This window comes from Protopterus annectens, chromosome 7.part0 (assembly GCF_019279795.1).
Source record: "Protopterus annectens isolate FY-2018-M chromosome 7.part0, PAN1.0, whole genome shotgun sequence".
In the NCBI taxonomy this organism is placed as follows: domain Eukaryota; kingdom Metazoa; phylum Chordata; order Ceratodontiformes; family Protopteridae; genus Protopterus; species Protopterus annectens.
In genome coordinates, this window is record NC_056739.1 from 1,954,335,214 (window position 1) to 1,954,348,098 (window position 12,885).

General features: G+C 39.5%; 1 protein-coding gene across 5 annotated transcripts in view; it reads right to left on the bottom strand.

Moving 5' to 3' along the window:
• Positions 1 to 9,700, bottom strand: part of PDCD7 (programmed cell death 7) — a 333,527-nt gene extending 323,827 nt beyond the window's left edge. Inside the window, exons 1-2 of one of the 5 annotated variants that reach the window (XM_044078376.1) lie at positions 9,627 to 9,700; positions 5,222 to 8,295 (exon numbers count right to left, since the gene is read on the bottom strand). In XM_044078376.1, the coding sequence (XP_043934311.1) occupies positions 5,222 to 8,116 (2,895 nt within the window). In that variant the 5' untranslated portion in view covers positions 8,117 to 8,295; positions 9,627 to 9,700. The other 4 variants (XM_044078374.1, XM_044078372.1, XM_044078375.1 and 1 more) reach the window with 4 other exon arrangements.
• Between the last annotated feature and the right edge of the window lie 3,185 nt (positions 9,701 to 12,885).

Below are 12,885 nucleotides of genomic sequence, written 5' to 3' on the forward strand. Positions count from 1 at the left end.
TGCTTAATACTTGGAAGAGGTTTTTTCTACATGCCTTAAGGGCACACACAAGCTAATAAAGCACTTAAGGGAACCATTTGGAAACTCAAAGCTGAATATGAATAGCCACGAAAACCAAAAATAAGTCTTTGTTGGGTGTTACTTAACTTCCTGACATAGTTAAATAATGTTCTGAGCTAGTTCACTATATTACAACACTTTCTGACCAAAAGGAAATGGCTAATATCCTACCTAAAAAATAAGTGCAAATTTTACTCTGTCCAGTTATAGCTCTTCCAGAGGTTCCCCCTATAAATTACTATGGAACTAGTTGTCTCAGTCCTCTCAAAAACTAAGAGTAATTCATCCAAGAGCCCTGATAATATACCAAGATTGCTTGATTATCAGTGTCAAATATGGCACTTCTGAACCTCTACTTAACCAATTTAATCTACGCCTCTCCAAGGGATACATTCCTGAAGCCTGGAAAAACAAGACACTGTAATGTAATTACGTAGGGTGGCGCAACCACAGATTCTGGTAACTAAACACCCATTAGGTTCACCAGCCTCACATGTAAAGCTATGGAGATCTCAAACCTCATTAATCTGGACATTGAAAATCTCTTAAACTTGAACCCTCATCAACCCAACTTTGTCAAAGGAAAGCCCTGCCTCTTTAACCTCATTAATTTCTTTGAAAAATTAATAAAGACAGTGGATAGGGGTTACGTAGTGCATACTGCATATCTAGACCTGGCCAAGGTCTTTGCTACTATTCCCCATGCAGGTATTATCGATAGTTGTTATATTGTACTGTGGATGGCTAACTAGTTGCCACACACAACTCATGTAGATAAGAGTTGTAGGTACCATTTCTAAAAACAAACAAGTTACCAGTAGTGCACCACAGGGCTCAGTTTTGGACTCTCTTATTTGATACCTATTCTTCGACCTTCAGACCCACACTCCTGGCCTGTGTTAGGTCTGCAGACAACTGTAAATTGGCCCGTTAATCTTTAGTGGACTCAAAATTGCTCCAACGTGGGTTAGACCATGTTAACAACTGGTGTAAGGACAACAGTCTCAAATTAAAATGTAAAACAAAAATGTAGCATAGTTCAATTTGGTGAACAAAACAATTTCGCTTACTATAGAGGTGACGCACCTCCAATTAGTTTGGAGCCTTTTATCTAGCTCATTTCCAAAGAAATCTCACCTCCCTTTTACTTGTTTTCTTATTAGGCCTATTGAAATGCACCTTTTGGCAAATATTTGTCTAAACATGTAAGCATAAACCTCAGAGATTTGTAACCAAAAGGATCAGTGACCCCAAAAATCTTAGTTATCAGAAAAGACTGTGAGCCCTTTTCTCTGTATTAAGTCTTAAAGACTCCTTTGTGGAGATTTGTGTCTAACATTCCGAATCATGAAAGATCTGATACTATTTGACCTATTTCATCACAAAACTAATGATACTTCATATACTCAGTAAAAGGAACTAAACCTTTGTCAACCGATACAGCTATGAATCTAAAGCTAGCTGCCCTTGTGGACCACTGCAAGCCTAGCCAATATCCTTCTCAAAAGGTGAAAATCAAACTATGCATCTTCTGTCTGTGAGGTAAACACCTTAACCATTCTACCAACGCCCCCTCCCCGCTCTAATGGTTTGGGTCTGCAGGCCTCAAACTTACATATTTGTATTTGGCAGTATGGTGATCTACATATACACCACACCAGCCCAGCATAACTCTCAGCTCTGGAACAAAGCAGAGTAGCACCCTTGACACCATCAAGGTAAACCTAGATAATCTGATAGACTGAGGAGAATTTGAGGCTGCCTATGTTATACTGCCCTTTTGATGCTAGAGGGACCTTCTGAATAGTGTTTTTTGGCTATGCCTGTAATGGTCTGCAGATTGACTGTCTAATGCTCACATATGAACCATTCCCACATTAGTGTTTTTGCACACCCAATGGAATACATACGACTGTCAAGCTGCTTCCATATTAACTGGCTCAGTCGGCATCTTACCATCTACCTCCCTCAAATCTCTTCCTTCCATAGAAGGGACAAAAGCAGAGGGAGGAAATGATATAGCTCTACATAAACACCCTTGAAAAAAACAAAAGGAGGGCTTTTTAAGTGAATAAACAGCTCAGATTTTTTTATTTATTTTTATTTTATTTATTTATCATTTGTTGACCGGGAAAGTCCGACTAGGTTCCACAGAGCCTGTTTTCAGCGGAGGCCCGGGGAGAAACGCTCCAGATACCGGGGCAAGAAAAGCCGTTACCACAGTAGATCAGGTAGCTAGAGCCGAAATAAGGAAAACTGATCTTACTGCCCTAATTCAGATGCTCATTAGAATGAAACTGCACAACGCATCTTTAAACTGGTGGTAAAGACAGAATAAGGAAGCCAGTCTCATTTCTTTTTTTAAAAGTATTGCATATTCCTTTTATGGTCTGAAAAAAATTCTAATCCTTCAAAGCTGGCTATTTATTTTACGAATACAGAACCAGGTTTAGTCTGTGTTATTTGAATATGTAAATGCAGTGTTCCTTTACAGAAATGTTTATGCAAATGCTTAAGAATTTCTCAAAATATGTATATGCAATGTGCATGTGTACTTACGTGTGCATGCGTGTGTATCTAGAGTTAGGTAAATAAAGGTCGCCAAAAATCAAAAGCAATGCTATAAAGTCAGCATAGGATCAATGGATTTCTTACAAATACAGCAAGAAAACCTTTAGCTACCACCTTCTTATTGCAACTATATTATATGCTGCAAATAAGTCAAATAATGTTGCAGGAAATTTGCTCTACTCTCAGTACATTGCTAAACTCTGGAATAGTATCCCAACACAAATAAAACTCTCCAACAAACTCAATAGTTTTAAACCACTGCTTAAACAACATCTTAATCGACTAAGTTGTATCTCTTTCTTTAGTAACTTCTACCTCTGTAAAACCTTAAGAATGTATAAATGTAACTACTGTATACGTATAAATGTAACTACTGTATACGTATAAATGTAACTGCACTGTGTTTAACTGGAACTTAGTAAAATGCAATGTAAGCAAATGAAGTACTACCCAGTAGGACTTTACCAGTAAGCAAAGATGGATAGATAGAGATATAGATAAGACAGACAAATGAATAAATACTAAGCAAACATCAGTACCAATTCAGATATACACATGGAACTTGCCCCTGTAATCAAAACAAGCCACACCACAACTTTATAATTTTATACCAATGTAACACGTCAACGTCAAGTGGCACAGCGGTGTAATCAAAACAAGCCACACCACAACTTTATAATTTTATACCAATGTAAAACGTCAAAGTCAAGTGGCACAGCGGTAAGAAAATGCCTATAGGAATTACTCATAAGCCTCCACAATGCTGCATCAGTTTACTTAGCTTGATGAATCAAGAAATCCTGACTTGAAAATGGAGACAAGAGTTACTGGTACTAAATACACATGACCACCAGAGAGCTGGCCACAGCACAACCCACAGAATGCTGCCGGTATAGCAGCAGGAGCATTTTGAAATCAAACAGCACAAAGAAAATATGAAGGAAGCAATGGCCAGACAGTTGGCCACAGTAAAACTGCTGCTGTTGCTGCTATGGCTACAGATGCCCTGTTGAATCTAAGAGCCACAAAAAGAATTATACACAAAGTAGATTTAATAGCCAGTTTGGTAGAATAAATAGATGTACCGATGAGGAGCATTATTTTAAAAATGAGTGTGAAACATTGAAGAATAAGTTTTATGTTAGGCAGTATCCACTTAGAATGGTAGATGAGGCCATGGAAAATATTTTTACTAAAAGGAAGGTTGCTGCATATGATGGTAGTATTAGTAACATGGAACAAAGGGGTGCTAATATAGCTAAAGACTTCACTTTAGCCTGTATGCTATAGAATTCCAAAGATGAGGAAAGTATTAGGGGAATTATTAATAACTGGAAAGTTTTACGGAGTTTTCAGGAGACTAGTAAGATGAAAGGAGAATCCCCTATTTTTGTAACTAAAAGGAGAAAAAAACTTGAAAGAATATTTTTATAAGATTAGAGATCATGATAAAGAGCATATTATTAGTAAAGGAATGTATAAATGCAACAATTGTAAGGGTGTATATTACATTATCAACCATATGATCGAACTTTTAAAAGTTCGAACGTTTCAACGGAGATCTCCGTACAGTACAAAATGGGAAGCTTTCCCTTTCCTGCACTGTAGGAGTTGGTATATTTAAAGAGCGGGGGTGTGGGGGGCTTGCCCCCCCCCGTTTAAAATGGTCAGGTAGGTTTTTTCTGCTATTTTTTTTAGCTTTTCGAACTTAAGTTCAGTCACATGGCTTCGACCATATGACGTTCAAACTTTTAAAAGTTCAATAACATAATATGAACCCCAACTGTAATTACTGTAAATATGTTAGACTGACAAAAGACAGTAGTAACAGCTAGAAATTATGAACTTCATTAAGCAAATTTAACTGCAGGTCTAAATATGTAGTCTATATAGCTTTATGTGGACTTTGCTCTGCAATTTACTGAGCACTTAAAAGTTCACTAATGATTGGGCCAAGCATGTATTTGCATGCCATCCTAATGCAAAAGTGTTTTATAATTTTTCAGTCATTGATCAAGATAAAAATTACCTTTCAAGGTGGGATGCTGAAGAGGACAAATTGGAAAGAGTATTGTTGGCAAGTTAAGTTAAATGTATATGTATCCAAGAATTAATGATAGAGAAAAATTTTAAGTGGTTTTGAATAAGAAAGGGTTAAAGCATTGATGTAATTGGTCATGTGACTTTATCAAGTATTTATTTGGTGTTGGTTTATTTTAGCAACCAGGTTTGATGAATAAACCAGGTTTGATGAAGTTCATTTTTAACGGAAGCGTTTACCGGTTGTGATATGTAGTAAAGCTACTGTGTTTATTTGTGGAGCTGTTTTTTGTTAGCCATTTTTATTGTAAAATATTTAAACTACACTGATGTCCTACTAGCCAATTCTGCTAATTTTCAGCTAGCCGATTCTGCCTACAAAAACTTCAGCCAACATTATTATTGTATCTGCTTAAGTACATGATCAGTCTACAACCTACTAACGACTGCCTTGTGGCTTAAGGTACGGCTTAAAAGGCTCCTTAGACAAATTCACATATGTGGCTAATTAACAAATAAATAAATAAGATTAAAGAAAAAAAATACATACCAGATCAGCTTCTTCAGCTTCTTGGACACAGCGCATTCTCCATGCATCAATTTTTGCAAGCCTCTTGGCTGCCCTTGCATCCCTTTCTTCTTTTTCCAGGATTTGCTCTTGTTTTTTTCTACGAATACGGTCACGTTTCCTATTAATTTTTACTACTTTCTTTTTAACACTTTCAATGTAGGTAGCATCGCGAAGAATTTCTATTTTTCCAAGCAATTCCTTCTTGACTCTGGCTGCTTTATTGAATGTCTCAGCCCATACAGTTTCGTTTTCCATATTTTGCTTTAGTGTCTGGCATAAACTTGAAAGTTCTGAAACCAACTTAAGGGTGCTGTACAAAACCTCTCGAGCATCATTTACAGATGGTGATACGACTGGTAACTGAGGCTTTAATCTAGTTTTCGTTCGCTTCCTTGATAAGAATTTCTTGAGCCACTGCTCATCTTCATAAATTTGTTCAGCTGGCTCCAGATCTCGAATATCAACAGAACTGTCATAATCCACAGTATCATCACTTCTTACTGCTGCATCTGAATGGCCTACTTCACTGGGTAAGCACTCATCTCTGTGCCTCTCCTTCTGGGCACCCTCATCACTGCAATAAATCTTTCTGCCACTCAACCAAGAAGTCGGCTCTTTAAAACCACTGCCATCTTTTTTCAATGTACACTGACTGGGTGACATCACTGAGAAAAGAACCTCTTCTTCCTGTCTGGGTCTACTGAGCTGCATTTCTGTTCTTGGCAACTGCATGAGTAAATCAGGATTACCTGAAAGGTGCAATTCAATACCGCATTTCTCAAAGTGCACATCTTTCTGAACACTCTGGTTAGGTGTCAAGAGAAAATGAGAATGTTCTGTTCTAGAATTATTACACAAAATGTCTTCCTTATTAAGCTGACTGAACTGCTTATCTGTTTCTGGTTTAAGTAAAGGAAAGTCCTTGTTAACTACAAGTTCATGCTGATTAACTGTTCTATCCAAGTATGTCTGCTGTCTTCCTGCAATATACACACCATCAAAAGGAACTCTTAGTCCCCCAGCAAGAGAAAGTTGATGCTCTGCATTCACATTTGTTGTTAATATTTGGTCTGCTGGATGGCTACCTTGCACATTAAAAGATGGAAATCTTTCAGGCTGAGGTTGTATAGGTTTGTGGACATTTGTTGCTGGCACACTACCAGAGAGAGCAGATACATTCATTTTCTGTGTACCATGGCTTAAATCAATACCTTTGTTCCCTGAAGGGAATTGGAGAGTACCAGAAACATTGTTTCTACATATCAAACTAGCACTGAACAACTCAGATTTTGACTGTTCAGATAATGGCTGAAATTCTCTGTTACCAAGGGGTGGAAATGCTACTCCTTGGTTGACAGAAAGCGTGTCACTCCTGGCACTGGGGTACCCTGAACTTTGGAGATCCTTAGGATTAACAGTGTTTTGTTGCTGTTCATTTTGGAGATGATGTAGCTGCAGCAGCTGGTGGTGCTTCTGCTGCTGTAGAGTGAGATACTGCTGCTGCTGTTGTTGCAGTGGATGGCTGCACTCTTGCTTGTGATCCAGCTGTTGAATCAGTTGTCCCACCTGTAGCTGAAGGGTTTGCCCCTGTGATGTTTGTTGTTGTACCCGTAGCAGGTTCTCCTGATGCAAGTTCTCCTGATGCTGGCGTGACTGCATCTGCTTTATTTGTTGCTGCTCTTCTAGCTTGTGGGAATGCAGCTGTAGGAGTTTCTGCATCTCCTGTGACTGGTGGGGCTGTATTTGCTGCAGGTGCTGCTGTTCCTGCAATGGGGGAGGATGCAACTGTTGTGGGAGTTGCTGCTGCTCCTGTGAATGGTGAGGATATACCTGCTGCTGCTTATGGGGTTGATAAGGACGCATCTGTTGGAAGCGCTGTTGCTCCTGTACTTCACTACTTAATAGCTTTTGAAAACTTTGCTGCTCTTTAAGTTGAGTATTCAGTAGTTGCTGTGTGTGTGGCTGGTGGGGTTGCCCCTGTTGTGAGTATTGCTGCTTCTGTGGTTGGGGGGGTAGCATCTGCTGGAGATGCAAGTGCAGCTGCTCTTGAAGTTGATAAAAGGGCAACTTCTGGAGATGCTGTTGCTCCTGTGATTGGCAAGAATGCGTTTGTTGGATGTGCTGCTGTTCCTGTGGTTGCTGGGGATGTACCTGCTGTTGCTCCTGGGGCTGATAGCGCATCTCTTGAAGTTGCTCCTGGGGCTGATAAGAGCGCATCTCTTGAAGTTGTTGCTGCTGTTCTCGTCTGTACAATAACGTTTGAAAACCCTGTTGCTCTTGCAACTGAGTGTTCAGCTGCTGCTGCTGCTGTTGTTGCAGAGGCCGCTGCGGCAATATGTGTTGCTGTTCCTGAAGATCTTGTTTATAATGCAGTGTCTGTATGGGATATTCCTGCAGCTGATTGAGATGTTTCTCTTCTAAATGTTGCTGTACATGTGGTTGATGCTGCTGCTGCAATTGATTCTGGGCCTCTTGCTGGTAAAAACGTTGCTGCTGTGAGTGCTGTTGAGGATGACGATGCTGCTGCTGCTGAAGAAGCTGTTCCTGTGTCTGATGGTGATACAAATGTTGCATATGCTGCTGTTCCTGCATCTTTTGTTGGAGATTATTATATTCCTGTTCTTGTGACTGGCTATAAGATTCCCTTTTATGTTGCTGCTCCATCGGCAGACAGTGGGACAGCTGTAAGTTCTGCAATTGGTGGCGATGCTGTTCACCTAAGGCCTGTTTCTGTGGTAAGGGGGGGCAGCTCGGCTGTTGAAGATGTGGCTGTTCCTGGGGCAGGTAGGAGAAAGGTTTTGGCTGCTGGAAAGCTTGCTGTACCTGTATTTGGTGGTGAACCATTTCTGGCTGCTGTGCCCGATACTGCTGCATTTGTGTGTGTTGTTCTTGTTGATCTTACTAGCTTTCTTATGCCTGCAACGGGTGCTGCAGGAGATCAAATAGCTTCATTGGAATGAAATCTTGCTGCGTTTGTTGAATAATATGTTGCCACTGAATGTGGTGGTTTTGTCATTGTATAGATGGCTTCCCTGCAGAATCTATGCATCATTCTTAAAGGGAAAAAAAATGATATCAGTAAGTACTCACATTCCATAACAATATCACAATCCACAGTCTCAAGCTGTTTTCATACATGGCATTCTGGCAAGTGGTGGATCACTCGCACATTATCTGCATAAATAAATGCATGTTTTGGGAAGGTCATCAAACATCATTTAAAGTGACCCACCACACACTAAGAATAAGTTTCCCCACTATGCAGATTAAAGTAGTAAATGTTTTTATCAGTACCACACGATCTGTATAAGGGCTGTGTATGAAGCAGTAATTCACACACTTTTTTTTTAATCTTTGACCACTGGAGTAATTATCAATCCACAGCAGCATAGCTCATAACCTGTAATCTCAATGAAAGAGAAAAAAATGATTAGATCAAAGTAAAAAAACAAGGATATTTCTAAGATACTCGATCTTATTCACTTACATATTACACAAAACTTGTGCTAATAAATTTATTTTCTGCAGAATAAGAAGGCCGAAACTTTAAATATCCAGCATTACTTAACGACCTCAATCCTCAGTAATTAAAAAAAAATGTTCATTTTAGCCTATCCCTCGTAAAAGTCAAAATCAGGAACAGATGAGAGCTACCTGTAGGGATATCATGATAGAGAATTGCAAATATTACAGGCTCTACCCTACTTTTAACTACAAAGCTGACATCTAGCAAAGCAACCAGTATTCAAGATGCATCAGTTTAATCTACAATTTGCATCCTAATGATACCTGCAAGATTATAAAGGAGTAGCCAAGTACAGCAACGTCGAGATTTGACTAATCATTGTACATTACTTGGAACAAACGCATGAACTGTAAAACACACCTAAACATCTCCTACAGATACACACCTAAACATCTCCTACAGGTACACACCTATAAAGTAACATTATCAATTTATCTTACGTTCAGCATTAGTCAAGCCCATTACCCACAAAGCGAAAACACTGTAGGACATTTACCCGGTTCAATATTCAAGCGGTTCCAGGTCGAAGTAGTACACTAAAAACGTCAGTACAAACAAAAAACATATCCAGGCCGGCATTCGTTCAGTGAAGCACCACGCAGGATGCGCACTAGCAAATCCCGCCCCAATCACGCCTACAGTCCGGCGGAGACGTGCATCCGCATTAAAATGTATGGCGGTGGCCTGGGTCTGCATGAATATGTCTTATGTCATTGCCGTACAGGATCTGCATGACTGTTTACAATGTTCTGCCGTACAAGTACTTGTACTGAAAATGAAAACTAGTCAAGCACTTATGAAATAATACAGCAACACTCTGCAGCTATAAAATAATGCAGCAACACAACATTAACTCACCAGAAAGAAATTAAGATTTCAAGCAGCAGTATGAAAATGTCATGTTTCAAAACAAGATTTATGTACAAACAGCGGTAGTACACCGTCCAAATCAGCTATTATTTCGGGCACTATATTCCTGCTCATGTGAATTCCTTAATATGTCCAAGCAGGCAGCGGAACAAATCTGTATCCAGTCGGCTATATTTTTCACGCCACGTGAACTCATCTAAGTGGCTGTCAAGCATATGCCTCAGAGTCCCATTCATCAGCCTCAACTGCTTCTTGCAGCGAGACCGCATAGCCTCAACAGCGTTGGTATGTGCACCAGTCCCCAGGTCCACAAAATTCTTACTGTGGTTCACAGTTCTGTGGGTGTAATTCATCCCGCACAGTTCAGAAATGCCCCTGTAAGCAGCCCATTCGTCAGACACAATCACTGCTCCTGGTAACACATACTCTTTGATAATTGGGAGTAAATTGGCTGCATCCCTTTTCTCCACAAAGGTCAGGTACCCATAGCCGGTTTTAGGCACCAGCGAACCCTGCGGTCGCTGGGGGCCCCCAACTACAGCAAGTTATCTTATCCTGATATTTTGTCACATCTGTAAAACCAACAAAAGCTAGTGCAGCAGTCTTGCATACTTAATAAACTATGACGGTAATAACTCTTATTTATATCTCCCTTAAAATTCAAAGATATTTCTGGTTGTAGTAATGGTGTTTTGTCAAGTAACAGGCATCAGAATGCCATTAAATATTTTACTACTGACATAGTGCTCCTGGCTTAGTTAAACCCTGCTTTTGGACATTTTCTCCACTAAAACTAACTACATAGCCAGCTTTTGGTCCCTGCAAAACCATGGCTGCAGGGGGCCACCTTAATCATCTTTGTCTGTGTGGGGGCCCCACAAAAGCTGCTGCTGGTTGGGGAAAAATGAGGAATGAAAAATGAATTAATATCCTAATTATGCTCTTTAACATGAACAGGGCTGGGATATGACCCTAATAGGATGAAGATGATAATGATCATGAACAATATAAGCACTAGAGGGATCAGCAGCCCAGAGTGACTTACCTCAGTGCAAACTTTGGATTTTAAGAAGAGCTGATGCTTCCGATCATCAGGGATAGTTTCTCTTTCAGGTAGTTTTATAACTAATACCAGAACACCAGATATTATAGCTCAGTTTCTTTGCTTAAGAATTCAGTACAATCCCAAAAATAGAATAAATGCTCAGAAACAGAAATATGTTTAAATATTACTCTAATTCACTTAAAAAGTTACTAGAATAACATATTTTGCAAAAAAACATCTATTTTTGGACAATACGTATAAAACTCAGATGTCTGGATTGATTGACTGTAATCCTGAATGATTTACCAGCAAATCAGACTTTTTACGAAGGATAAAGCAAAAGTATGAACAAAATCAGGGAAGGTCTGTGAAAGTAGGGACAGTGACAGGTATGCATTACTCTTCAATGAGATAAATCTTACCCCTTCTGCTGTTTGACGACTGCTAAACAGCAGTGACTAATCTGGTGCGGTAGTGCCAATGTTGCACAATGCATTGCTGTTTGCGGAAATAAGTACATAACTAGTACTGTTGTGGCATATGCATGTTTGTGTGTGCGTGTGTGTGTGTGTGTGTGTGTGTGTGTGTGTGTGTGTGTGTGTGTGTGTGTGTGTGTGTATATATGTGTAAAAAACATCACTGATTTTTATCTGTGCATGCACCCAATAATGCCAGGACACAGACATTATTCTTCTGTGTATTAGTAAAAAATGTACCTAACAAGTAATTATATTTCGAAAGTAAGACATAACATATATCACAGAACATTCAGACACTTAGATATTCTTGGAGTCTGGTTGCCCCCACTCACCAGACTGTCTAAATGGATAATGGGGACTCCCTTTATCATCCTTGACTCTGTGGAGGCCCCCACCAAAGCTATTGCTTGTTGGAGAAAAATGTATCAATTTTCTGAATACGCTGTTTAACCTGAATGGTGCTGAGATATGACCCTTTTAGGATAAAGCTAATAATAGCCTCTGTTTACAACCACACCCATTCTAAAACCAGCCCTGCACAAATGTGTGTGTGTACATAAAACTGCTACGGGTTATGAGGGGATAGAGATTGTGTGGATATTACATCTTTAATTTTCATCACAGTCAAACCTTAGAGCTGTGCACATGAAGTCATTATAGCTTGTGTTTGAGCTGAGGGCAGTGTTTCTCACAGACCTCAGAGGTGTACAAAGAAGGTTACCATAGCTTGTGTAAGAGAGGTGTACTGTCTAGGAGCAACAAATTTGAATATTACTGAAATCATTCTCACAATCACGTACTAGGCACATATACATGTGGCTGCCTTTGACGGCTGGGATGAAGAACATGCTATGTATATGTATATCATCAGTCACTTGAAATATATGACAAAGGCAATTTAAATCTCTGCTTTCATCCCAGTCTAACACCAGAGGGATGCATAGGCAGTGACTGTCTTTTTTAGAGGGTTAGGGAGGTAGGCAGTATTTCCAGATAAGACTTAAATATTCTCACAACTACTGGCTTGTTAGTTTACTGTAAGCTACAATTTTGTCAGCTTTGTAAGTTAAGCCTTGGGCACAAATTATGTCTTCCTTGAAAGAAAAAAATAAGACTGAAATTCTTTTTTTCTTCATAATTTTTATTTAGGCCACCATTGGAGTAAAATGTTGAGAAAATGTTCTAAAATGCATCCCAGATTATCTGTAAACCTGTGGCTTCTTGGGCCCTGACTTGAGTTATTTCCTAAATGGTTATTACTGGGCTGTCTTGTTCAGGAAAGGTGTGTTGAAAGGATGCAAGGAAAACTAAAGCTGAACCACAACAATGAATTTCTTTCCTTAATCATAATTTCTGTTCAAGCTATTATTGGATGAAAAGGTTGTGTAAAATGCACTTCAGAGCATATAGAAAGTTATGGCTTCTTGAAAAAGCTTAGAGTAAGGCAAAATGTGAGAAAAGGAAGAAAAAAAGTAATGTGGATGGTATGGGGAGCCCAAAAGGAGAAGGACTCAGAGGAGAGGACTGGAGGGTGTGTGTGTGTGGGGGGGTGTTGAAATGTAGGTCCAGTCATCATTTCACAAGTCCAGACCTGTACATAGACTTGTTGTAATGTATCACTGTTGCAACTAAGTGCCAGTAACTCTAACTGCCCCTTTGTTAGACAGCTCAACATAGTGATAGTGTGATACATAGGCCTGTTGCAATGTAAACGCTTGTAGCT